Source organism: Tauraco erythrolophus, chromosome 5 (genome assembly GCF_009769465.1).
Source record: "Tauraco erythrolophus isolate bTauEry1 chromosome 5, bTauEry1.pri, whole genome shotgun sequence".
Lineage (NCBI taxonomy): Eukaryota > Metazoa > Chordata > Aves > Musophagiformes > Musophagidae > Tauraco > Tauraco erythrolophus.
Genome location: NC_141469.1, coordinates 27066587 through 27094278, shown reverse-complemented (window position 1 = coordinate 27094278; position 27692 = coordinate 27066587). Strand labels below are relative to the sequence as shown.

Sequence of the window (27692 nt, the reverse complement as noted above, 5' to 3'; positions counted from 1 at the left end):
GGCTAAACGTTCTGTTTCCGGCACGCCAGGCTCCTTAATGCAGCCCTCACGCTGTCTGAAGCCGCTCTTCGGAATGTACTTGTGAAACATTTGCAGCAGCTGCGAGACGCGCTCCCCACGGCCTGACAGGAAGCGAACCCCCGTCCGCCGCTGGTGCCACACTACCCCGCTGAGCCCCGCGCCGCCTTCCCGCCGGCCGCGGGTGTACCTCAGCGCTGGCACCGCCCCCACCCCGCCGGCCCCAGCGCAACCTCGGCCTGCCGCCTCCCAGCCGCTGCGCGCCGCCAGCCGCTGGCCCAAGGGGTCGCGCAGCCCGGCCCTGAGAGCGAGAGGAGCCGTCCCGGCCCTCCGAGACCTTCCGCGGGGCCGGAGCAGTGCAGAGACGCTGCCAGTCCCGGCCAAGCCCGGCTCCGCCGCCTCTTCGGATCCGCCCACCGGCCTCCCCGTCGCCATGGCAACAGCGCCCGCCCTCAGACCCCCGCTCTTAGCTGCCTACCTTCCTGCCTGAGCAGTAACACCTCAAGGATCCCCTCTCCCCAAGCTGATCTCCCCACTGCCGGCCCCACGGGTCACCTAACCGAAAAGCCTAAAGCCAAGCGCCCCCCGAGGCCACCCCGGGCGGCGAGGCACCGGCAGAAATAACCCGGCCCTCCTCGCTGCCCGCCGGCAGGCGAGGGCTTCCTGTCGCACTGCCTGAGTAATAACCGCTGCCCTTCCTTTGGCCAGCGGTGGGGAGATCCTTGGCTGAGGCGTCTGTGGCGCTGCCTGTGCCGAGCGGTGCTGAGGTCCCCGCCTGCCCGCGGCGCTGCCTGCGCACAATTGCCGCAGCCCGGGGAGACGGGGGAAGTTGGGAGCGAGCGGCGCTCCGGGCCGGGCCGCGCCGCGCCGGCGGGACGGTGCTGGCGGAGGGCGGCGAGGGTGGGGTGGGCAGCGAGGGGGGCCCGAGCGGAGAGGGGGGCCCAGCGGCGGCGGCGGCGGAGGAGGAGGAGCGCGGCCCGGTGCCGGCCGCTATGGACCAGTGTGTGACGGTGGAGCGGGAGCTGGAAAAGGTGCTGCAGAAGTTCTCCGGCTACGGGCAGCTCTGCGAGCGCAGCCTGGAAGAGCTCATCCAGTACGCGGGCGGGCTGCGCCGGGAGATCCTCCAGACCGAGAGTACGTGGAGACACCCCCCCACCCTGTTTCCCCCCTTGCCCCTGCCTCGAGCAGGCGGGGCCCGGCTCCCGCTGCCGGGGTTAAAGGCCCAAAACTTCGGGCCGTTGTGGGCGGGGGGACCTCTCCAGGGTGAACCCCCCTCCTCCCCCTCCAGCCTCGGGGCCGAACCGCGCTCCCCGCTCCCGGGGGTTGGTGCCTCGCTAATAATGGCCGGCCCCGGGGAAGGTCTCTGTGCTGGGAAGGGGCTGAGCTGGAGGTCTGCTTCCCCTCGCCCCCCTGCAGTCGGAGCTTTGCGTGCGTTTCTGACAGGGGAAAGTTAAAGGTGGGAACAGGGCCTCCCCTGCCTTCTGTGCGCTGCTGGAGAGGAGTGTTTGCTCCTGATCAGCAGGTACGGTGTGACCTGGTCAGCGTGTCCATAGCTTCTGCGCCTTCGTGTTGAGTTACAGTGGGGTTAGTCACCTCCAGGGGAAGTCAACAGCGAGGCTGCCCTGCTTTCTTTCTTTTCCCTCCCTTTTTGTCTTTTCTTTTTCCCTCCTAAGTCACTAAGATGTTTTCTTTTGATGTGGCTAGGTTTGGAGGTGTTTAGGGTAAAGCCACTCTGTAGCAGGAAGCAAACACGGCCTCCTAGGTCTTGTCTGTGCTTTACAGCTGATGTTGAGCCCTTGCGCAGGCGGGCTAGATGGCCAAAGCGTGCTGTAAACATGAGACATTTAAACCTTGCGAAATCCCGGAGATGGAGGTAATGCAGTGTTTATTGATGGGGTGGGAGGGGATGGTGAGGCAGCTGAAGCGATTTACCCAAGGCCACGCAGGAAGCGAGTGATGGCTCACGGATTAAAAATGGAAACGTGCAGGCTCCTGAGCCCAAACTTGAGAGCAAACTATGCTGTTTCACTGTTTTGAGGAATCTGCTTTTGTTTTGTTCAGAGGAAAACGTGTTTACTGTAGTCTTGTACAAATACAGGTACAAAGCTCACAAGTCCGTATAATTCCAGGAACATAAACACGAGTGTATTGGAGCTGCTGCGCGTACGCAGCAATGTCCATAGAGAGCAAACACGGGACTCTGGTTCTGAGGCATTTATTTGGGATGAAATAACAATTGGGTTTTTTCCGCATTGTTTTGAACTGTGTTTCAATAAATGTACTTTGTGCCGTGTGAAACAGTTTGGGCTTGTGCATTAAGGACAGTCGATAAAATGCGTGTCTTCACAAACTGAGATGCTGACCTTGCCTGGAAAGCTGCGTGGCGTGACCCTTATGCTTTTATTGATCTTCATAGGACTCCGTGGGGCTGTTAAGATTTGTCTGTGAGAATCCTGTTGCAGGTCCAGAGCTTTTATTCTCTTTGTAATAAAATTAAAAGGTTCTAGTATGCCGTTCCTTCAGGGTCCTTGTTGGGTTTTCCATCAGACTTGAGTTAAGAGTTTTTGGGACTGTCCGGTGAAGACCCTGGGCATGTTTTCAGCACTTGATGAATAAGTGGTGATGCTGTCCTGGCAGACTGCATCCCAGATTGAGTTCTCTTTTAGTAAGTACTCTAGAATGAAGCCAGTATGCTATTAGTGCACTCTGAAACATCCGGGGACTGTGTTCAATTTTGGCATCTGAGGGTAAGCTGGCTTCATAGGTGGCAAAATTCTTATTTTCTTCCTTTAACATGTCATTTATAACTTTCTAATAAGAACAGGTATTTGCAGCTTTTATATAGTGTATCCTGAGTATTTTTGAAAATTAATGGAAGTGGAAGCAGCCAGACTTCTTAATGGGCAGCTCTGTAATTCAGGGATCTGAACTGCAGAAATGTGCTTGCATATATAATTTTAAAGGAAAAAAGGGAAAGAAAAGAAAATCTTCACTGCTGAGGAAGAAATTAATGCTGTAGGGCAAGATTTGAGAGTAAAGATGTATAAAAAGACTTTAAATAGACAGTGGATATAAAAAGGAAGTGGGAGGAGAAAAAGAAACTGTTAGAAGCTGCTTCAACCTCTCAACTGGTTTTCTTTTCCTCACTCATACTGTCTCTTAAAAATTTCTTGAGTTGTTTTCATATTAAAGCTGAAGTACAGAACAACCCTGTGCCAGGGCCTGTGAGTAGGAAGACAAAGTTTGGTTTTCTTCTCTATTCCCCTACTATATCTCACCTCCTGGAGTAGCCAAGGCAAGATTACGTATTCTTGGGTGGTAAAAACGTGTCTGACTGAGTAAACTTGGCTTTGGACTCCACTCCGTGCCTTGTGCCTGCTTGCTAATGTGTTTGGTTTTTTTTTTTTTTTTTTTTTAAATTGTGACTGTGCATACACAATACAGAGAGAGGCTGTCAGTCTGTAGTGTTCTGTGAACACTGAATTACTGGTATGACCGTCTGCAGGCTTTCTTCTGCTGATTTATTAGAAGTAGCTTATAGTTTAATTAAATGTGAAAAGAGATGGGTGCGGGGGGGGGAAGTCTTTTTCTCTTACGGCTTTGATAGCTTTTCCTGTGTAGGCATTTTCATTGCTTTACCGTAGTTGATTTCTGCTGCAGGAGGTGTTAGGGAACAGCAATTCACTTATTTGCTTGGGGTAAAAACAGTTACCCATGTAAGTCTTCTGAGTTTTAGCTTAATGGCTTTTCTCACAAAAAATGGCTATTAACAGAGTGTATTTTAACCTTTCTGTATATTGGGGAATGAGTATTTCCATTTTACTTGTTGCATAATCTCTGACTGATCGTTTGTCTTGGCAAAAGTCAGGAGAGAGTTATTTAAGAGCCTCCATGTTATTTTTATATGTCTGTCATAAAAATTAAAGAGCAACCAAGAAATAATGATTATTCTTGAAATAATTTTAGGAGGCGGACTTCATGTAATAGTTGAGTGAAGTTTTCTTTTTTAATAGGATGCACAGAGTTAAGTTAGTGGATGTGCACTGAAGAGACTGTTCCAATCCTGTTGCTCCTCACACATTTGCCAGGGAAAATATAGAGCCCTGTTAGCCCTTTGCCTGGAAGGTGGTCATTGGCTTCGTGTGACTGAAGGGAGAAGAAAAGTTAAAGCCTTGTTTGTTTTTTTTTTTTCTTAAAAGCTATGGCTGTTGCAAAAATGCCATTAAGGGTTCCTCAGCTGGGACCTGTGGGGATGAACAGGAGCTATTTCTAGGGATGTTCTAGGGATGAGCTGGTTTTGATGTGCAACAACAGAGGGTTGTTTTTGCTGTCGACGTCAGTGGCGGGGTTGAGAGTTAGGATGCACAAAGGAAAGAATCTAGAATAAGTGGCTGGTAAATTATGCCCTACCCCCTGTGATTGCACCTTTTTTCTGGATTTCCTTTGCTTTCTCAGAGGTGTATTGTTAAGGGTACACTGTAAGAGTTACAGCTAGTTTCTCTTGTTTGTCGGGTGGCCGATCCTGCAGCATCAGTTCCATGCACTTGAGTTTTGCTTTCCATGAAATACCAGAAACTGGACTCCAAAGTGCTGCTGAAACCAAAGACGTGTTAAAATATGAAATGAGAAAGGAACAAACTTCATGGAAAATGTGGTTTCTTTTTAAATCTTTTATTCTAAAGAGTTATTTTGGGGATTTTGTTTTTTTTCACATGAAGTATTTCTGGGCTGCTCTCCCACTTAAATTAACCTTCCTGTGTGGTTGAAGGCTGCTAAGTCTGTGTCCCTAAAAGAAAAATTCTTCATTTAGAATGAACTTTCAGGAAGGAGGGTCCTTCAGAGGTGAGACTGGAAAAGAGACTCTCCTTGTATTTTGAAATCAAAAGCTGGTAGAAAGGACTGGAGTAAAGTACAAAAGAATGTAAAATTTTTTTCTGACTAAAGCTACTGAGTGATGTTTGAGTTGAAGCACGAAGGGTGTAAAGTGTTAAGTGTGGTGATGAGGTCCGGGGCTTGTAAACCTTTCATATTTATTATTTTGTCCATAGAATGGGTCATATAGCATTGCACTTGCTGGTTGGACATCATTTTAAAAACGTCACAGTTTCTAGAGAATAAATCTTCTAACAAGAAAGAGTGGATCTGATATTCACAGTCTGGTCTTTTATGAGCTGCTTCTCGTCCATTGAGGAGAATTGGGTTCCATTAATCCAGATTTGGTACTTGCATCTTCTTGAAGTTAAACATGACGTTTTGGCGTATCTTCAGGGAGCTGTCTAAAAGGAGACTGATCCTGTAGTAGATTCAGTAGCTTCCTCTTCTATCCTGTGAGATTTGTGGAGTGTTTCTTTGAGGTGTGTTTATTAATCTACTGTGACTGAGACACATGAGAACCTTACATTAATGTTTTAAACTATTTCACCTGTCTACTGTCATTGTGTATCTGACTGGATTCCTAATTCCATGGATGAGCCTTGTCCTAGATGCCTTCGTTTATTTAAACTGATCTTGCTTTGCAAATACTCTCTAGATTGCGTTTCTTTCTTTTAATACCATTTCTTGTCTTTATTGTATATTAAGAGATTTAATGTTACCGTTTGTTTGTAACAAAGTTATTAATTTTCCTCTCCTTTGTCTAGCTCAAGATGGAGACTTGTCGGGGACGATTTCACTTGTTATGACACAGTGTTGCAAAAGAATAAAAGACACTGTTCAAAAACTGGCCTCAGATCATAAGGACATTCACAGCAGTGTATCCCGAGTTGGAAAAGCCATTGATAAGGTATTTATATTGTGGTTTGATTGTATTATCACATGTATTGTGTGATGTGTGCTCTGCTTTACAAAATTCAGATTTATAGTACAATTAATCTTAATTAAATCTTCCTGTCAACTGCAGAATCATAGGCTTGTGAGAGAGACAGGACAGTGGGGTGTACAGTACTTGCTGTCAGAACTCGTTGTATACAGAGTATTCCTTCTGGGGCAGCTCAGAGCTCTTAATTTCCAAGAGAACATGCCCTGTAGATATTACTAGACTTAGTAATAATAGGTATTCTATCAATTTAGCAAAATGTTTGCTTCAGTATCTGTCTCAATAAGAAATACTATTTTTTTAACACATATATATGTATTGCATTTCTAGTTAATTGTCAGTAGCAAGTAACTCGAAAGTGGCATTTTGTTCTAGAAGGCAGTATAAAACCAGAGAATTTTTTAAGACATTTTGTATGTATTTCAGGCGCGGTATCAGTTCTTGGGGATAAATTTTATAACAGGCAGTGTTCTTGATGCGAGCAGAGTAGATTCGACTTCTCATGGTATCTGTGTCTATGCCATAACAAATAATAAGGTAGGGAGCTTATCTCTGAAGCTTTGGGTATGAGACATTTGTGTTAAGAATTCCAGGTTCAAGAATAACTGGGATCTGAATGTATTTTTGTAGGTAGATATTAACAATATTTTGAAATGATAGTAGAACTCTTTTGTGGTAAGGGGTGCTATGTGTATGCTTTCAGGTCCTGCTTTTCTCCATCTATGTGTTCTTTCAGATAAAGTAGTTCTGAATGCAAGGAGTTTTGCACTTGCTTTTTTGGACATTCTGATGCAATGGTTTCATGTCAAAGCGTGCTTACGATGATAGGATCTAAACATTTGGTTTGAGGTGCACCTTATAATCGTGCTGAGGAAGACACAAGCAAGTCTTTTCATCTGGACAAAGACATTTGCAGCATTACAGAGCACTCATTCATCCTCTGGGAATCTCATTGAATCTTTATTAGTAACGATAATCTGTTAACAGTTGTGTGATGGAGAGCAAAAGTATGTGATGGTACATTATTGGGCAGAATGTCCGTGCAACTGTTACATTTCTTGCTTATATCAATGATTGACCATCACAGAGAGCTCAAACTTGGTACTAACAGCTTTAATCCAAGCGTCACCATTATCCAAAGCTTAAGGATGCATCTGTCTCTAATCCTTGCTGCTGTATCTAAACCAATTAACTAGAGTAAAATTCCATCCTTATTACTGGCTCAAAACCTGAAATAAATATATTTAATCTTGTCCTAAGTTTGAAACTTTCCTACTCTGCTTTAGCGAGTGGACTTTGTACAAATAAGCTTTCAGGTTTGGCTATACCTTTTTCATTTCAATACTCTGAGCTAGAGCAGCCTTAGGTCATGTGTAGAGGGGGTGAATATTCAATGGAAACTGGTGATAGTATTTCTTGGAAGCCAAAGGAAAGAACACTTGCAAGCTTAATAAAGTTTAAACTCGAGTCTAATCTCTGAATAGCTGTTTCAGTTGTCACGTGCATAGTTTTTCCATTGTTGCTTCTGTCCAGCTGTTTTAAGTTCATCTACTGTTTTTGTTTAAAAAAGGATAGCTGTAAATAAAAGCGTTTTTTAAATTCCAAGTGTATGGTTTTCTAAAATAGTGGAAGCTGTGCCAATAATGTTCTCTGTGCCTGCTGAGTGTCAGAAGGGCTTTTTCAGTAAGGTGTTAAAAAATGAGCTCAGTTTGCTGGATTCGGTGTGCTCATTCCTCTGGATTTTAAATCTTGCTTAGTGTCTGTGGTGGTTCCATCAAAAGACTAGAAGCAGTGGGAACTGCGTGAGTCCCCAGTTCTGCTTGTACTGAGGGATGTATTTTTATGAAGTTCAGAACATCAGTTAGGATTGTCTCCTTAAATATGAACTTTGTTTGACTTTTTTTTTTTATGCAAGTAGTTTGAATTTTATTAGTTTTCCCTGATTATAGTATCTTAAGGGAACTACTTTAAAATGTACCCTGAAGTCTCGGCCTGCTTGTCAGATCAATACGTTGTCATGTTTAAATCCAGGTGGAACTTCATGCTTCCCTGGACAGTGACATCTGAAGGAAATCTTCTATATGTACTTAATGTGATTTCCCTCTGCTGCTGAGAAATAGGCTTGAGGCCTGCCAGCAAAGTATTTGTTGGCATCCAAGTCCCATAACCCATTGAAATTGCCCTCCCTCCGTCCCTTCCCCTTAACATACTTAAGCTTAAACCAACAGAAGCAATTAAGTGTAGTTGACGTAGTGAATTGATTCTCAGCACGTTCTGGGCAAAATACTGCTGCTTTCTGAATAAAAATGCTCATTAGAATTTAAAGAAGCACAGCCCTTGCCTTGATTCATGAGATTTGAGTTTTGTTTCTGTCACACGTAAACCCTCATTCCAGCATTTTTCCTCATTCATTTTATAGATGGATTAACATCTCTAGAACACTACTTACGGTCTTCCTGGCTGTGTACATGCTCAGGCACAGATAAACATAACTCATTATTTTATTGCCTGATTTGAGATTGGGAAACATGCTAATGTTAATAACAATTTGATGTGACACATCCAAATGACAGCTGTTGTTACAGGTAGAATCAACAAACTTCCTACTTAACAAGCTTGGATTTTGAAAGAACTTGCTGAATTACCTGCTTGTGGCAAATTTCAGGTTAAATTTCTTTTTTCTAGTGTTGAGGCAGGGTTATAGTCTGGTTGATTTTTTTTAAGTTAGTGTAGTCATTGCTTGTGAACTTGGATGGGACCTAGATTTGGCTGCCTGCAGAGTTCACTCTGAGAACAGAAGCTCCTAAGCATTTTTCAAAAGGAAGTTCAAATTTGACGTCGCATAAGAACCATGCTAAAGTCTGAAATGCCAAAACTTTGTGTATTGCTTTTTAGTTAGCAGTTCCTGGAAAGTTTATCTGATAAGCTAGACCTTTTTTCATGGTAGTTCTGCACGGATTACATGCTTCTGAGCCATGAAGGGTTACCCTTTCTTCCAAAGAGCATTTTCTCCTTTAAAAGGAATTGTTTGTATCCAGTTTTTTCTTTATTGTGCTAGCATTTGCTCTGCTTCCAGAACTCATCTGTCACTGTTGTTCAGCAAGTTGTTATCAGGTGGCGAACTCATCAGTCTCCCTGTAAATCAATCACTCTTCTGGAATTATTTGAATTGATCTCAAAGCATGTTTGGTGGGGCTAGTGAATGTTTTCCCTCTAGCAGCAATCTGTCTAAGTAGTGGTTAAATGCCTTCATTCAGGAAAGTAAATGGAGTAAATGGTAGCTCCTTCCCTTTTTTCCCTGAACTCTAAACCTGTTTTTAGAAGGCCAACGTTTTAATCCAATCTTTGTTTTGAGAAAGCAAACTTTTACCTAAGTCAGTGTTTTTTTCACGTAAAAACTTGTATACAGACAAACTAAAAGCCTTTACTGAACATAATTTAATTATGCTGCTGTGAAGAATGGGGCTAGATAAATACAGAGTCTTTGCAAGTTGAGCTTTATCTTATGAATCAATAAACTGAACAGAGAAGGTAAACACCTGTTTTATTTGTATTTTGGGTCAGAATTCAGCAGAAGGGAGGAATACAGAAAGTAGTCTCAGCTGAGAAACTGAAGAATAAAACTGTCCTTAATCATCATCCTTCTTCATGTCGTGTTGTAACTAACAACATGGAAGGTTGCACGTTGGTTAAAATAGTCCGTCTTGTGTGTGCGTGCGTCTTAAAGTCCTTCTCACGTTACAGCAATTACCAGTAACGTGCTTTATATCATTGGTATATTTAGCACATAATATTCTACATTTTAGCCTGAGGCTTACAAGTTAGGCTCTTAAAAGGCTTGTTTCTGGGGAGTATGAACTGACACTCTTCTAAGCTTAAAATCTGAAAAGCACAAAATAACTTTTCTGGAGTTTGTAACGTATGGAATTTATTTCAACTTTTGAAATCTTATTAAACCCCACATGCCATCTGTTAGCATACTGTTAGCATTTAGAAAACAAAACTGAGAGACGTGTAGTCACCAGCACATCAGGCATGCATGACGGTTATGAAATAGGTAAACCAAAGGCAAGCAGTAATTTGCTCTGACGTGTGACAGTCACTTGCTGTAGTATGTGCAGTCAGTTCTTGAAGCTTCTCAGGACCCAGTGGAGGCAGAGCTGTAGAATCCCACGTATGATAAAGACCTCAGAAATTTTGTGTTTTTTTAAGTTATTGAAATTAGAACATGGTCAAGACTGGGTTGATTGGAGAATGGATGAGGGGGAGAGAAAAAAATTGAGATCCTTGGGTTGTATGATGTGACTTGAATCTGCAGCACGTCTAGGTTGATATGACTCATTGTTACCTACCATCTTTTATGGGTTTTAAAAAAAAATCTGATTTACGATGGCGTTCTCAAGGTTCTCAAACCTCATAGGTTTGTTATTTCAGAACAAAATGTGGATTTTATGAAGGAACTAAAATAAATGGCTCTACCATCTCTGTTCCCAGGCAATGAGAAGGATGCGATGATTTTTAAGGCATAAGTTGAGCTCTAATGGTTGTTAACTGCCCAGAAGTATACTACTTCTTCTTACAGGGTTATACATTCAATAGGACTTAAATTGCATGAAGAATAACTTAAAGTCAATTATTTATAGATTACTGATGATCCCTGCCCCAGAATCTAAGTAACAAAAGCAAGCTTGTGTGTTCTTAATACTGCCTCCAGTATTCCTGTACTGCATTGTTGATGGATTTATGTTATCTGCTAGTAGTGTTTGGACAGTGATGCCAGAATCAGCAGTAGTGGTGAACCCTAAAGGCTTCAAAGGGTTGGCACAAATAAGAACAGTATTGTTTAGTCTTCAGATGCTTAAATTCTTTCAAGATGCAGCTTAAAGACAAGCGCAGCGTGACGAGGAGCTTACAGGTTAAGATGCTCAAGTCAAAATGTTGTTAAATGTGAGAGTTGAATCAATGGCAATAATTTAAATGTTTGTCTTGCTCCATCATCTCTGAAAGATTTGCTCACCTAAGATCAATGTTTCACTGAAAGTTTGCCAAGAGACCTGAAGGGAGTGGTGATTTTGAGGCCAGGCATGCAGGCATGAGAAGGCTGCCCTGGAAATTAATAAGTGGCAAGTAAAAAGAAGACGCAGTTCGAAGCTGAGCTGTGCAGAGTACTGGAAGGCAGAAGGAGAAGCTTTACAGAATTATGCTGGCGTGTCCCCCTTTAACTTCCTGCTTGCTGTTTTGGAAGTGGACATGCTCACTGGTGGTAAGGCCGCCTCTGAAGGGCTGATCCCCTCTGTGTGGGAGATGCTATACCATGCATCTGCCTTCAGTGTAGCTGATTGCTTCATGCCACTCTGGTCTTCTCTAGCCAGCCTATAAAGGCAGCAGTTTCAGTCTTTGAGGCTGAGATCTCAATTGCGGTTAGTGTTGGTTACTTCCTCAATTGTGAAAGTATTTGATTCCTGCTAAGGAAAAAGCAGGGAGGCATAGCTGGCAAGAGAGACTTGTGCAAGTGACCCCTTGGTCTGAAAGTTTGACGCTACCATGATGTTTTCTACCTTTTTTTAGTTCAAGAATCTCCTTCCAACTCGATTTAACTGCTGAAACAGGTTAATAGTAGGCTTCTGAATGCTTTTGGCAGTGTCGCTCTGCAAACGTCTGTTGCCTGGCGTGTGTTTTGACAAAACAACATACGATTCTTTGGGTTCCTACTGCAGGTCGGTGGTGTCGTGTCCCTGGAATACAAAGTGCCAGTCTAACGTAAAACCACGTCGCCTGCTCAGATTTGTTCTCAAGTTGATTATCCAGCCTTGCCCTGGCAGACCTTACAGCAGGTGGGGTATCGGCTAACCTGCTGCTGCTCCAGCATTGTGCTGGCTGAGGAGGAACCGATAATACGTGGTTGACAGATAGCTTGTACCAACTTTGTGTTGTTTGCTCTGCCTGCTTTGACAGAAGCGTGCATTTGTGCTAGGTAGGTGTTTCCGTATTGTGCAGGACTGTCGATTGTCACAGAGCTGTAGCTGAAGTACTGCTATTTTCACCAAACTTCTGATTTCTGAAGTTCCTTCCTGGAAGAGAGCTGTAGTTAGCAGACCATCAGGTCAGGCAGCAAGCAATGCACTGACTTCTAGACTCTATTTCTTTTGCAAGAGGTTTTATTTAGGCAATGGGTGAGGATTTTTATTCAAATTAACCTGCCTGCCCCGGTCATAAAACATGTTAGCAGTTAAAATCCTGTTTTATATCTTGGGTTAGAATAAGTGTTGCTCTTCTGCTGCCAAGAGGCACCATGCCAAGCAGTGCCAAGTGTTACTAAAGAGTCACAGTGACAATATTTTTACTTATTCCTGGAATATGTCCGTAGGCCACTGGCCTAAAAATACATAGCAGTAGGATCATCAGGGTTAGATCTGTAAAAGATCTCTCAGATCTTCAAAGCTTGTCCCGTTGCTGGGATGTTGAGGTCTTCAGAGATTTGAATTTCATTGTCGTTTGGGGGTGGGTGAGAAGTGACATTTTCCTTTTTCAGCATTGTCTACCCCCCCAGCTATGTAAAAAATTCTCGAGTTAAAGCTTTTACTTCTAATTTGGTGTTCTGTAGTGACAGTGATGCGTTGATAATGCTATTTTGATTCTAGCGTAGGAGATTTTGTTTTCTTTTCTTCATGAGTTTTCAGTTTTCACGTATGGAAAAAGCCTTTTCTGCAGATACTTCTTTCAAAAACACATCATGGTCTGGAACCCCCTTTACTAGTTAACTAGATTTCTAATTTGCTAGCTAGATTTCTAATTTGTCAGTGTAATTCCTTATAGTGGATAATAGTCAAACTTGAAACAAGCAGGCCAAAGGATTTCTTCTTCTGTGCACTAGATAATGAAGCAGCTGACAGATGTATTTGACTTTGAACAGGAGGTAATTGAGGGCCAACTGAGTAACAGGCAGAAAGCATCAGGGTGGAGACCTAAGTGTCTTGCATAATTAGAGAAAAATTACATGAAGTAATTTGTTCCAGCCTATTAACTGTTGATTTGTATGTTTCAGAATTTTGACTCCGACATCAGCAGCGTGGGGATAGATGGGTGCTGGCAGGCGGACAGCCAGCGGATCCTCAACGAGGTGATGGTCGAGCACTTCTTCCGGCAGGGGATGTTGGATGTAGCTGAGGAACTTTGTCAGGTAACAATAGGCGTGGATGTTGAATGTTATCGACCGTTGAAAATTATGCTTTGTGTTAGCGTCCTCATTTGAATGTTAATGATCCAGGTGAATATTTAAACTGTCAGAAAACCAGCAGTTTAATCCCATATTTTTTTATGTTTCAACTAAAGACTGCCTGCCTTTGTTTTTTCAGGAATCTGGTCTATCAATAGATCAAAGTCAAAAAGAACCATTTGTGGAGTTGAATCGAATATTGGAAGCATTAAAAGTTAGAGTTCTGAGACCTGCGTTAGAGTGAGTCTACTCAGGTTTTTTTTTCTCCCTTGTTTTTAAATGCTTTTAACGAATTCTTAGTTTTTTCACTTAAAATATTGCCTTTAGTATATTTGATGTGTCCCCATTTGTCATTTGAGAGGTCTAGTTACTGAGTGAACCTCTTATTTCTCCTTTTGTCTCCTGCGTGTCCCTCCCTATGGGCAGTACTTCACTGAGGATCTCTTTCTTAGATTAAGGATTAACTTGAACCATTTGTGTTGCTGATTCAAGGTTTTGGGAAGAAACATCACTGACAGAAACAGTTGTCTGCCATGATGGTATTTAGCCTTGTAGCCAATCATTAGTGAACCTTACTTTAAAAGTTCAATTACGGAGGATACCAGGATTTATTAAAATTGTTGGGTATCACCAAGTCTTTGGTTTCACAGAGCCCTTGGAGTGAGCAGAACTTGACTTGGGGTCAATGTTCTCACTTTTCTTCAGGTTGCTTTCACTTCCCAGATAAGGCACCACAGGGTAGGAAGAGGAGGGGAAAGGATAGGTGTGTACTTTGCAGGCTGCTGCTGCCTGGTGGGTGCTGAATAATGCTGGTTGAGAGGTGCGTCCCTTTCCTCAGCAGGAAACATCTCTGCCGTACGTGAGCTGGGAGCCTGGACTGACAGTGAGATCTTAGTGAGGTTTCTTCTGATCAAAACGATTCAGTTAATGCGAATCACTGGATAATGCTGAACGCTTAGACTGAAATCAAGTCTGGCAATATCTGAGGTCTATCAAACAACCTTATACTAGGATTTTTTTTCTTGACCTTAGTAAACTTTACAACCATTGGACATGTAAGTAGTGCTAAAAGTTGGTGAAGAGGGAAACTTGATGAAATGTCTCATGGGCTACTGTTTTGATTTCCAGTAGTAGATATGTAACAGCTTTTATTTTAAAAACAAGAAAACCTCAAACAACCCCTCGGCCTATGTTTCTGAATTTTGTTTGTGGTGGTGTGTTGTGGGTTTTTTTTTGTTTAGGTTGCGAGAGCTTTGGTAAGCTTAGGTTGATCCCAAAAGTAAGGGAAAAAAAAAATCAAGCTTTGAAATAACCTTTTTAAAAATAGCAACAGTGAAACAAAGCAAATTCAAAATTTCTATTTAATTCCAGAGCATAATTCATACATTTTAAGTACCTTTTTTGCATTATTCAATATGTTTTTCATACCAACAAATGTTTTCCTTTCCATTTAACGTGATCCAACACAGGTATGTTAATTCAGAGGTCATTGGCATCTAAACTAAGTGCAGGGATACTTTGATATTCAAACTGTGGTGTTCGTAAACTAAATCCTGGATTATGCTTCTGGGTCATGCAAAGTTTGACCTAAATAGTTGGTCTTTGAACAGTTACACAGATGGAAAACTCAGGTGGCTTATTGCTATTGAATTGGCCAATTGAAGGGAGGCAACACTGAAGTGCCTCGTGTTACAGCTGAAACAGGATTTACTGTCAGCTACACTACGTATTTCTTGTAGTTCAAATAGGAATGTCGCTGTTGCGAAGGATGCTCTCTGCGGAACAGTGACTTGCTGTTATTCATCCACTTGAAGTCACTAAACTCATTTTAGGTCCACTTAGCTAAAGCTTCTGCCTTACTCAAGGGCCAGTTAGCTAAACCTTCTGCCTTACTCGCTGCTGCTTAGTTGTATCTTACAGCTCCTGCAATGTGTTAAATGTTTTTTTTGAACAAAGGAGAAAGCATGGTCCTTCTTCAAAGGAACTCTTATTCCCAAGACAGCTGAATGGACAGAGAATAGGGTGTATTGTCGGCACGGTTTGTATGCTGGTCTGCCTCCTCCACCGTCTCATTTTTGTTTATAATGTTTGTTCTGTTTAAACTCCTCAGTGCAAAAGCTATCTGCTTCTCTTTGCCTGCTGGGCACAGAGGGTCCTTATTTATAGCGATGCTTATGTAAAAACCATGGTTGTTGGTGAGGATGATCAAAATGTGAGAAAACGATACAGTTTAGGAGGTAACCAGTGTCTTAAATGCCTGGTTATTCTGCAGAACTGCTGATTCCAGTGAAGGTATTTCCGATGTTATTTTCCAGCAGGCGTGAGTGTTCAGGAGGAAGGATAGGAACTGGAAAAGCTAATAAATGGCTAAAGCTGGCATCAGTAAATATAGCTTCAGGGGTGCATAAAAGCAGTCCCAAACTGGCCCATTCTAGGGTGAGGCTACTGACAGTGGTGTTAAAGCAGAAAGCGGTGTTACACAAGGGTAATAAATTACAGTATCATAAACCAGGAAGGGGAGCAGGGCTGAAAATGGTAACCAGTCTCTCTGGCTCTGCCAGTGCTCTGCAGTTGGTGCTTGGCTTAACTGAGGTGTTGGAAACAAAGCAATCATGGATGGCTCGTGGTCACTGCCATCGAAAGGGAGTTGTCAGATTAATGACTTTCTTGAAAAGACTTTCAAATCCCTGCTGTGGTGATAGAGAGAAGGTAGTATTCATGTGTCATTAAAAAAAAGACCCTAATTGTACTTTTCTCAGATTTTCTTACTCATAACAATTCTAGCACTAACAATACTACACTTCAGAATTAAACTTGGTATGACTGACCATAGTATTTTTCTTTTTTTGTGGGATGTGCAACTTGACTTTGTAGATGCCTGGTTGGAGCCTGCACCCTAAGCCATATAATCTGTGTATCTCCACAGAATCCTATTAGTTTCCAGTGACTTTTCCCATTGTAATTTGGTGATGAGGAGGGAAATCCATAGGTTCTTTCTGAATGCATTCTGGCCCTTGTGAGCCCAGGTGGGTCTCCATGTGAAGGTCTGTTGGGAATGACTTGCAGATTCAAAGCTTTTGACTGTAATGTCCTGGGGAAGAGATATTGTCTTCTCTTACGTCTATAAAGCAGCAAGGCGGACAGGTCCTGGTATTTGCTGGGATCTTTGGGCTATGGTTTAAACTTAATTTAATCTTTGCTAGGCTTTGTGAAATCCCATGTGGGAGGTAGAAGAGAGCTCTGTGTACCTGTGGTTTGAATAGTATACTGTAAACTTTAAAAAAATTCAAATGGATTCAAGCCTCAGAAGTGAAAACACTCTGGAAGTGTCATTTTGAGAGGAGGGAGGAAGACAGGTGTTGTGATTACTAATGATTTTGGATGGTTGTAGGGAGTATGTGTGGTGAATGTTTTAAACCTCACTTGTTGGTTTTTTGTCTTTTCGTTAGAAATAAGAACAACACGTCCAGACCAAACACCTCAGGCCTGGCTTCTGTGGCTGCTTTCTTCTGATAAAAATCTCTCCTGCCACTCAAAGAGCTAAAAATGGAAAGCCTGCCTGAAAGCTAATTTGGAAAAATAGACTCGATCTCAGCCCGATGAAGTAGTGTCACATGGCTGCAAATATTGGCAGGGAGAGGATGGAGGCTCTTTTGATGCCTCCCTTTTGATGCAATACAGATTAAGATCTCATTAATGGGACTGTGGACTAATCTTACTGTTTATTGATAATAGGTTTTTTTTGGTCTTTCAGCTACTTATTGGTCTATGGTTGTTAGCTTTAGGCTCTTGTTTTCTTAGTCCAGTGAGCTTTATTGCCACTATACCCAGTTTAAACTGTAGACGCTGATCATTAAAAAAACCAACCAAACAAACAGAAAAACACCCTGTGGTTAATGAGTGTGCTCTTCCCTCCTGGTGGAGATAAGTGTTGACAGTCTTCTGAGGTTGCTTGTCTGAAACTGCTTGAAATTAGGGACAGTGGAGATGCTCTTAGTTCAGAGGCTACATTTTTCACTGTTCTCCACTGAAAGGTTACTGCTGTCATTACAAACTCTTGCCAGTAAAGTCAGAATCCTGACACTTTCACCACAACAAATTGAAAGTAGATACTTGCTCATTAATGCTACATTTTAATGCAGAAGGCTAACTTGCATTGAAAGTTTTACCAGTACTGTAAGAATGCTTAATTTTCTTATTTTAGTATTGGTCAAAAAGAGCAGAAGCTCCACGTACCCCTTCTTTTTAAGGAAGACTACCTCATTTCTTTGCTGAAAAGTGAAAAGCTCTTTGCTTAATGGGGCCCTCACAGTGAAAATAGTATAACTAATTAACGCTAATGAGGAACAGATGTACTGAGGAACATTGAAACTTGAGGTTCTTAAGAGAAAGATTGGATTGATTTAGGCCTGACTAAATTGAATTAAGGAGAAAAAAGCACCACCACTAAAAAAAAAAAACAAACCAAAACCAGAAAGGGACTGATAAAATCTAAATAATAAAATAACTTTTATGAAATATTTTGAAAATTTCAGTTAATTTTTACTTGGTGCTTGTTTAAGAATTCTGCCATGTAATTTGGGAGCCAAACATTAGTGTTGTCATGGTGAATGAGACCCAGAAAGTGAGAAATATTTTTCTTGCCCAAGTTGACAATAACACAGAAAGCAAAGTTTAAGCAGGGTAAAGGATGATATTGAAACTGATTTCCCTTCCCTCTATCCCCTATTGTAAGGTCTGGATAATGTCTTATCTTTGAGGCCCTCATAGACACACTTCCCCTCTCCAGGGTGACATACGCACGCATATAAACATAGTAGCTTAGAGAAAATGTTTGGCAAAAGAGGAAGTTGGAAGATATGTTCTTGGTAGGTTTGGTCAAACTACTTCAACGTGCAGCTGAAGACTATCTATAATTGTTAAAGTTCAAAGTGGTATTAATCCAAATACAGTAGATACTAGCTATTTCTGCCTTACATTGTGCCTAATTCAGTCTTGCCTTCCAGCCCATGAGTGTTGAATTTTGCAATTAACCTGTACAGAAGCACCAGAAGTCCCTTCGTTCATGTTATGTACCCTGTGTAGCTCTGTTTCTTGTAAAGGGTCTTGCCTTTTTCTGTGCTCTGTATAGATTCATAGAAGTTCAGGGAACAGTCATATTCTCCTTGAAATAGCTGCTTGATAATTGTAATAATTTCATACGGTGTAGGCTGGCACTTAATTACTCTTGTGTCGTGTCCCACTGTACCTCCTTGTTTCTTCTAGGTGGGCGGTATCCAACAGAGAAATGCTTATGGCACAGAATAGTTCTTTGGAATTTAAACTACACAGATTATATTTCATTAGTTTATTGATGGGTGGAACAGCAAATCAAAGAGAAGCACTTCAGTATGCAAAAAACTTCCAGCCGTTTGCCCTAAATCATCAGAAAGGTAAGTTTTTGGTCACACTAAGTGGACTTACAACATGCGGATGTGGCATCGTGTAGTAAAATATAAATCATGTTCCAAACATGTTTTACTCCGTTATTTTCATTTTGTTAAAGGCTTCTTATTTTTGTATTTAACACTTAAAACTTAAATCCTTACAATTTGAATTAATTCCCCCCCAGCTTTTTTTTTTAAAGAGAGCACAAAATTATATTTCAGTATATCTACATGTTTGCTTAAATTTAAGATTTTTGACTCTTTAAATAATACATAGATTACATCTAGAATAGACCGGCTGCCAGGGTACAGTGTTAAAAACACACAGAAATGTTCTTGGAATAGTCATCTGCTATTTTCTGCTGCGTGGGGTAATACAAAGAGAAATGAAACTTTTGAAAAATGGGGAATATGTGAGTTAAGTGAACCATCTCAAACTGAATCTGGTAAAGCCTCTTGTTTAGGGTACTGCATGTGTCAGAAAGCTTACCAAAAAAAGTAAACCTATTGGAAGTGAATTAATAGGCAGCAAGCTGTGCTTGCAGAGGGACAGATGACCCCCCAACCTGTCCGTGGTGGGCCGGAGCTCCCGGAGCTGTAGATGTCTGTTCTGTGATGGCTGTAATTGTGTTTTGTAGAGGTGAGGATCTGTATTATGGATTTGGTGTATCTGCCTGTTTTCCATGTAAAAGATAAAACTGTAGACACTAGTTTTATTTGTAGTATAAAACAACTAACTATTCCTGGTCCCTCACAGATATTCAGGTTTTGATGGGCAGCCTGGTGTATCTGCGGCAAGGTATAGAGAACTCTCCGTACGTTCATCTATTAGATGCAAACCAGTGGGCGGACATCTGTGACATCTTCACAAGAGACGCCTGTGCTCTTCTGGGTCTCTCGGTTGAGTCACCTCTCAGTGTTAGGTATGCTGGTTTTCACTTGCTTTTAAGACCAAGTACATTGTGGTTGAGTTTCTGTTTCTTATTGAGGACAAAAGAATCATATTTTGAGAAGTATCTTACCTAGCTTGTATTAAATAAATACTATAGTTACAATTAGCTCTGACAAGATTTGCAAAGATTAGAAATCAGAGGTTCCCGTGTGCTGTTCTTTACCCTGCACCTTTGCAGCTCAAGTGGAAGTGTTCATGGATGGCATTTGGCTTCTGTAGTTTAGACATCAGCGTGAAAGATGAGGATGGCAATCAGCCAGTCATTCCTACAGCAAACGTGTGAAAACTGTCCCTGCTGTTTAGCTGCAAAAAAAAAACCCAAACTGACCATGATTTTGTCAGCATTTGATCATCTTGGTTTTTAATCACATATTACTTTACCTGTTTTCTTAGAAGAATGGTAGAGAGTTTTATGCTGTGATTTCAGCTGCTAAAATTTCCAGATTTTTTTGCTGGACCTCATTCGCAAAGAAGAGGGAGGTAGTTTCTAGCTCAGTAGCTAATCTGACAAAATGCAAATCTGTAGGAGGCTGTTGGAAATGTGAAGAAAAACCAATCTAATCTCCTAGCTTCTCCGAAGATAAAACAGATTAGCTGCTATTTAGCCTTTGGATGTCAGTTCCCCTGATACACTCACCTGATGTGCTCAATTTCATTTCAGACGTTAAATAGAAAATAAATTATAATGTATTTTTCTGGGCTACATTTGGTACTTAGCAGAAGCTTTGCTACCTTTTTTTTTTTTACTGTTTGCATGTTACTATTGTTAGACTTCTGTGCTTAGTTTAGGACTCTTAAAATTGCCAAACCTTCTGCTTCTCCTGTTTGCATCTCTGTCACAAAATACAACAAAAGCAACAAAGGGAGCACTTTCAGATTCGTTGCCTTTCTACAATAAACGTCACGAGTTTCAGTTTGAGGCTTTTATAGATATCTAAAACTTCTGGTTTTATTTCTTTTTCCTGTTTTAGCCAAATTAACAGCAGTCCTTTACATTTTAATTGCTCATGCACTGATGCTGTAACGTGGTTTTCAGTGCAAATGGCCAAGAGATTTTTGGTGAAGTGGAAAATCCCTGTTACTGATGTCTGGATTGGTTGGAGGCTTGCTTTGCGCCTGGTCTGAAATCAAGTGCACTGAAATGTATTTACTGTATAGGTAGTATTGATACTGCTGTCATAAACAAGACTGTTCTAAACTGGTGTGGCCTTTGAGTGCTGCGAATCCTTTAGGAATTAAAGCAGCTTGAAGCTAAATCCCTACTATAAAACATATTGCTTTCTAGAACATGAGTAGCGGTCACTTTTTTAAAGCTGATGGGTTTCTCTGTTATGTATCTAACCCTGTACAGGCCTCACGGTCCGAGTTACTGTGTGGAGTCAGTGGGAAATACCTTCTACTAAGGAGGTTGTGGTTCAGGGTCGTGAAGGACTGCAGGACACCGTTTGAATTTACTATTTACTTGAGTTGTTATACTTTTAAGTGGCACTTCCAGAGATGTTTTCATACAGAACTATTAAAGCAATGATGCTTTTATTTCTACAAATACTATTTGTCTAAACTTTCCACAAGTTACACTCAGGGCTGAAATAACCAAAAAGCAGAGTATAAGGATTAAAATGGCTGTTTGGAGGTGAGGGATGTATTTGGTTTTGGTTTTCTTTTTTTTTTTTTCTTAGCTTAGGCAAAAGATCCATAGGTTTCAGGCACCTCCCTCCCAAGTAAACTAGCCAGAACATTGCTGCAGAAACATAAAAACAAGTATCTGGAGGTGGAGAGGAAGATTGTGACTTCTGTAGAGAATAAAACTTGGCTGGTACCAAAGTCAAATCCTATTTCTGTTGCTACTGATTTCCAGGCCTACATTACTGTCATGAGACTTAAATCCATCAAAACATCTGTTAAAGCATGACACTGAGTTTCCACGCATTCTTTTGTAACATAGTGAAATATTTCAAAATAATGTGGTAAATTCTGGTAATGGGTAACTAACCCCCAGAGCAGGCTGAATTGTTGGGACACTGACTTTGTTCAGTTGTGTACTGCCATTCTTGTCAGAGTCTGTAGTTTCCTTCCTTCGCTTGCCTTCCTTGTGGTTTTTTTTTTTCTACATTTGTTTTCTTGATTTAAGGTGAAGGTGGAAAGGCGTGTTTCTTTGCGTGTTAATTACATACAATTAAAGGATTATGGGTTGTTCGCACATGAGGGTTATGTGGAAACTCTTAGGCTGCACGTGCTCTTCCATAGTTAAGAGAGCAGCTACCTATATAGGCTAACGTGATGTCTTCCTCCTCTATGGCTCAAAATCAAAGTAGGTATAGAAAATTAATTCATTATAAGACTCAGAGCAGGGATTAACTGTTCTTTTCAGTCCCAAAGGTAGTACATGAGGGCCCTAGCCTAAGATGCAGGATAACTGATAACCTGCCCCAAAACTCTTGCTCGTTATACTTGAAGGGAGCTTAGAAGTACAGACAAAAACTGAATGAAGTAGTACAACACTCTTGTGTCCCAGTTTACCTTTAAAGTAGAAATACGAAAAATGGTGATTTCCTAACAGGCACTTTATGTTAAGATTTCCTTTTTCTGCAGTTTTTCAGCAGGTTGTGTAGCGTTACCAGCTCTAATTAATATCAAGGCAGTTATTGAACAAAGGCAGTGCACAGGTGTTTGGAACCAGAAGGATGAACTACCGGTGAGTTGACACTGTGATACCCCAGGGCAGTGGGCGAATGCTGTTTTCAGGTTTCCTTTGTGCTGAATGTTAAGGGATGTTATACATGGCCACCGCTTCCAGCAGCTCTGGGGCTTGGGCTTCCTGCTGTACGGAGATCTGGAGGCCTCTGTCCCAGGCCAACGGCTGTGCTTGCTGCTTTCCCGTTCTTAGGTTCGACCAGTAGCGAAGCTGAGCAGGAATCGCAGACACCCACACACACACACCCCCAAAGGACACTGATACAACCAGCTACACAGGCTGCCACAGGCGAGGCGCTGCCTTCAGCAGCACCCACACACAGGGCTTGCATAAGACATGCCTATAGACAGCCAAGATCCCTTCCTCTTCTTTGGCTGGTAAAGGTTGAGATTCACTAGTGAGAGATACACACACCGGTCTAGATTCACAAGCAAACGCTTGTCCATGGACCCCCAAGTAGTGGCATGGCCCTTCTGGCCCCTTTTATACTCCTTTCTGGCCATTCCTCCCCAATTGCCTTCCCTTGCACGTTCCTCCTGCAGTTTGTGTAGTTCTGCTGACCCCCTCTCCTCTGAGACCCTCAGATTTGCATTCTTACCTGTTGCAAAGTCCAGGTTTGGTTGCAGTTTCTTGATGACCTATCAATCAGTGTGACGGACAACGTTGTTTCTTGTTACTGTCTCCGTTATGTTTGTCTGTCGGGTTTGTATCTCTTGGTTTTGTTTGTTGCTCTCCCCTTCACTTGTTATCGCCTTTCGCATTGAGAAGATCTTTGATCAAGTGACTTAACAAAACAGATGCTCTCACCTTCCACTCAGCCTTATGCCGCACTTATGAGATGTTGCTATATAACCGCAAAGAAAATGCGTCCACTGAGAAACATTAACTTCCTCTAGCTAGGCTTGAGCTCTGTGCACGAGTTGCTTTGCACTGACTCTTTATCAGGCAGATAGGAGATGAAAGAATTAGTGCTATATCTGGGGACATGGAAACTGAATTGGCTGCATTATACTTCCAGCACAACTCATTTGTATCAGTTGAAATGAAGTTCAGTTGTTATGAAACCTGATTTCCCTTTATAGCTCTTACCAGGTGTGTGTAGCTCTCCAGTGGCCTGCTCCTGATTTGGAAAGAAAACCTATTTAGTGCAAACTGGGCATGAACTGAGTTAGCCTTTTTGATTGTAGCTGGAAGAGATTAATTTGTAGTGTGAGTACGTGTATTGAGTTTCTCCCAGCTGTGTTTTTTGTAACACTGAGAGTGTAACCTCGAAGTGTGACAGATTCAAGCCCTGCCGTCCAGACAGGAATGATTAGTCAGGCAGCATTTGGGAAAAGATTGCTGTCAGATGCAGATCAGTTGATAGTATTTGTATATCTCCTTGCATATTCTGAACTTAAAAAAACAGAGATTGAGTAGTGTGAAAAGGTTATATTGTCAGATTTTGTTGAAGGCTAAACCTGTCAGAACTGAGGACTGGTCAGAGCCAGGAGCTTCACATACAGAAGTTGTGATTTTTGCATTTCTCAATTGATTCCTGAAGTCACAGACCTGTTCTTCTCTGTGGGATGTCCCTGTGTGAAATCATTCAGTCCTGATGGTGAGAGTTGTGCTGTACCAGTGTCTTCCATGTTGCTGCTGAAAATAAATGATTCTGATACACTTCATTATTGACATGACATGTAGGTGTTGGGAGAGTCTTTCAAGAAGCTGTAGAATGTTAACATAATCAATCCAAGGGTTTTCATTTTTTCTTTTTTTTTTTTTTTTATTTCCCCTGGCTTAAATGATGCCTATCATCTAAACAACTTCAGAAATCACTGGCTAGGAAATACAGAAAGTCTTGCTGGGTCATCAGCTTAGTTTTCCTGCCAGGGCATAGATCCGCACTCAAACATGCACTTGTTCCTTGGCAGAATACTCTGCTTTGTTGGGGATGAGGAGAAGCAAATCATCATTTTAAGATCACAATTGAGTATTCTTGGCTGAGAAATTGTCAGACATCCACACAACAGATTTTGCTGCCTTCACAGCTGAACTGTGAAATCTGTTAAGTAGGAGCCATAACCTAAAGGGATAATAATCTGGAAATTTAGTTTCCCAAGATAAGTTGTTGTCGTCTTAATTTCTTTCACAGATTGAAGTGGACCTTGGTAAAAAGTGTTGGTATCATTCAATATTTGCCTGCCCCATTCTTCGTCAGCAAACAACAGATAATAATCCACCTATGAAATTAGTCTGTGGTCATATTATATCAAGAGATGCTTTGAATAAAATGTTTAATGGCAGCAAGTAAGTACCATTCTTTTATTTCAAGCAACTTATAGACAAGGACAGATATTAAGACTAGAATGCTATGTTTCAGAAAAACTGTCTCCATAATTACATAATTGGTGGAAGCTTGTTAATCTTAGAGAATTACTTAGAAGCCAGATAAACCGGATTGATGTGCTGGAGAAAAATATTGTAGAAAGTGAGATTATGTGAAGGAATGCAATAAGCAGAGTAATTTTCCAAGTTGTAAGTACTGTTGTGTTGTCTTAAATTCAATGGAGGCTTTTACACACACAGTTTTTCCTTGGGAGCAAGGTTAGTAATGCATGAAACATCCCTTAAAAAATAAAATTAAACCTCTGAGGAAATACGGCTTAGTAATTGAGCAGGTAGTTGAATTATCACTGTGGAAATACTCCTCCTTAGATATCAGTGGAGTGCTTACAGGCTTTTGGGAAGAGGAAATGGGAGAGAGCGAGCTATACAGATTTCCTTGAGGAAGAACCAGTGGTAATTTGGATTGAATATATGCAGCTTCCGTGGAGGCTGTCAGCTTAATTTTGAGCCATAAGTTGTTTTGTGAAATCCAGTGCGAAAATAAGTGACACTGTGAAGGAAGATGTCGAGTGATGTTTACATTCTTTGCCCTGTTAGAAAAGCCTAAAGGTATGCCCTCATGGGTGACTTGAGCCGTTTTAAGCCAGTAAACTTGCTGCTACGTTATTCCTGTGCCCGGTCACTCATTCCTGATGCTTTCATCGATTGGCTTTGGTGACAGCACAGCTTCGACAGTATTAACTCGAGGAGGGGTGAAAGGCCCAAACTTAGAGATGGGGCAAAATGGATCAGTGCTAGAAGGAATATTGTAATGTATCGTTGGAGAACTCAGCAGGGAGGCTGGGCTGACCTCTGTAGTCATAGCCTGCAGGAGCTGATCTAAGCGGGTTGTAAAATGACAGCATTTTGGGAACCAGAGAGTAAAATGCTCTGCATGCTGAGGAAGTCAAAGTGAAAGCTACCAGCCTATTTAAAATGACTAAAATGCAACAAACTAACCCAGAAGTAGAAATAATAGATTAATCATGAAGAGTAATTTCTTGGTATTTAATTCAGGAGTGTGAGGCTGAAAGGTGAGACAGAACATAACTAGAAGGAAAAGCGTGGTAAGGTCTCACTCAGCTAAATGTGACTTTTAATGGAGCCAGGTAAAGCATTATGGCTTAAAAGTACATTTGTTTCGTGCTACAGGGGGGGAAAAAGAGAGAGGGAGGACTATGGTTGCAAACTCGGTACCTTTGTGATGGGTGAAAAAGCTTGGTGCTCGGCTGTCGCACACTGCCGCGATTCTAACGGGTTGTCTTTGTTCCCAGATTAAAATGCCCCTATTGTCCGATGGAACAGAGCCCTGGCGACGCCAAACAGATATTTTTCTGAAGAAAAGTTTCGTTATGCAGTTTGTAAGTGACACTCTGGATTTCAGGTGCATTTCAGGAGAATTAAAACACACTTGTTCCATTTTATGCAGCAGACTGAGGACTCCTGTGTTTGTATAAGCTAATGCTACAGAAACTTTGCCAACATATAGTATATACATACCAAGCAGAAATGCTACAGAAATATTATTACCATAGGGCTTTACTATACTCTTGGTCTCCATACCTGATCAAGTTACTACACCAGCAGTTGTCATTCGATGCAGGTTTTTGTACTTAATTATATGGTGACTTTTTACTTTTTAAAAGCAGAAATTGATCACCCCCATTTGTTTAATATTCTTCCTGCTATTATTCTATCATTCTATTGATAACTGTCACCTTAGAGAATGTTTGTGGAAAAAGTTTTATTTCCTGTAATGTGTACATAATTAAAGGTAAATACTTCAGAAAAAAAAAAGTTTGATAAATTGAATAGTGGTTATAAAACTAATTTGTATTTTTTTCGCTGAAAAAGCTGTGATATATTCTGAGTTTTTCTTTGAAACATTTTTTCAACTTTTACATAGAATTCAAAGTAAATGTGCATATATATAAAGTATATAAAATATATAGCCCCAAGGGGCTACCTGTTAAAATCCATCACTAATTTATAAGGGTGATGTGTGGCTAAATTACTACTGGAGCAGAGGGGGAATAGGAAATCCTGTTCCTTTGGTTTCACGATTGAGAAGTGTTCGTGTAAGAGAACGTTCAATAAATTCTGAAGTGGAAATGCTTTTAGTCAATGACATTTGCTCTCTGGCCTTTGTAGTCATGTTCTTTGAACTTTGTATTCAGGATTAGGCTATAAATGTCATGTTGCTGTATAGTTTAATAGTCATTATAGTGTGCTATTTATAAACAGTTATCAAAACCAAATAAATTGTAGAAGTATTCCTTGTTAAATGGGGGGAAAGCATGTTCTGATGCAATCTACTGATCACGACTCTGCACTTGGCAGAACTGGGCCCTACATCATATATTAGGAAGTAGCAAATTTTCTGTAGCTTGAGAACACTTTGCTTCTAGCCTTGTTTTTGTAGTAGACTATTACTGCCATTGCCACTTTTTCTGCTAAATTTGTCATATTGTTGACTAGGTAAATTTGTACTCATAAATGAGATGTAGATCATGGCAGTTAAATCTTTTCTAGTGTGCATATATTTGTATTTATTGCACTGTCCTATAGTAGGGCAAGCAGCCATAAGGCATGCAAAGCTACATGTAAAATTATATTTCTGTATTGTGTAGTTAAAAGAAAAAATCCCCAAGCTTATATGGTTGAGTACTGACACACTGGTTGAATGCACTAGCACAATGCACTACAGAGAAGACCGTCTTTGAGAAATCTACACCTTTTGAATTTGTATGTCACCTGGCTTGAGAGACTGAGACTCCATCGGATCGGTGACAATGGACATCCCTAAAGAGACATTAAGAGGAGCAAGTCAAGGCACACAAATTTTAAACTTTAAATGTGTTTGATACATGTGAAAAATACAGGTGTGTGATTTTTCTGCTAACATAAATTGTATTCACACTGAGTTCAAAACAACTGCGTTACCAAGTGGTAAAATCAACAATAAACGGGTGAGGATATTATTTTCCATGTAGGTTTCCTAGTCTTGCTGAAATTGCTTTTAATCTTTTCTTTTGAGTGTAATTGCTTAAATGCTTTGAATTTATATGAAATGACATATCAAGTATTTTTTTTTTTTTAAAAAACCAACCAATAATAACAAAACCCCAGAAAACCACCCTGAAGTCTAAGTGCTGCATCTCTTTCTCCGTTACACTGCTGGTGTTTTGGCATTGGTGTGA

At 41.2% G+C, this 27692-nt stretch overlaps 1 protein-coding gene across 1 annotated transcript; it reads left to right on the top strand.

Annotated features, from left to right (window-relative positions):
• The first annotated feature begins 978 nt into the window (after window positions 1-978).
• Window positions 979-27692, top strand: RMND5A (required for meiotic nuclear division 5 homolog A). Its single transcript, XM_009991396.2, has 9 exons — window positions 979-1152; window positions 5658-5800; window positions 12879-13013; window positions 13189-13289; window positions 18315-18481; window positions 19233-19398; window positions 22020-22122; window positions 24260-24414; window positions 25767-27692. Exons 1-9 carry the CDS (start codon window positions 1011-1013, stop codon window positions 25828-25830), a joined length of 1176 nt encoding a protein of 391 aa, XP_009989698.2. The 5' UTR covers window positions 979-1010; the 3' UTR covers window positions 25831-27692.

Coding starts and splice junctions, on each gene's coding strand:
- RMND5A (XM_009991396.2), top strand. CDS start 1,011: ATGGACCAGTGTGTGACGGTGGAGCGGGAGCTGGAAAAGGTGCTGCAG. Junction 5,801..12,878: donor TTGGAAAAGCCATTGATAAG/GTATTTATATTG, acceptor TGTATGTTTCAG/AATTTTGACTCCGACATCAG. Junction 22,123..24,259: donor ACCAGAAGGATGAACTACCG/GTGAGTTGACAC, acceptor TTTCTTTCACAG/ATTGAAGTGGACCTTGGTAA.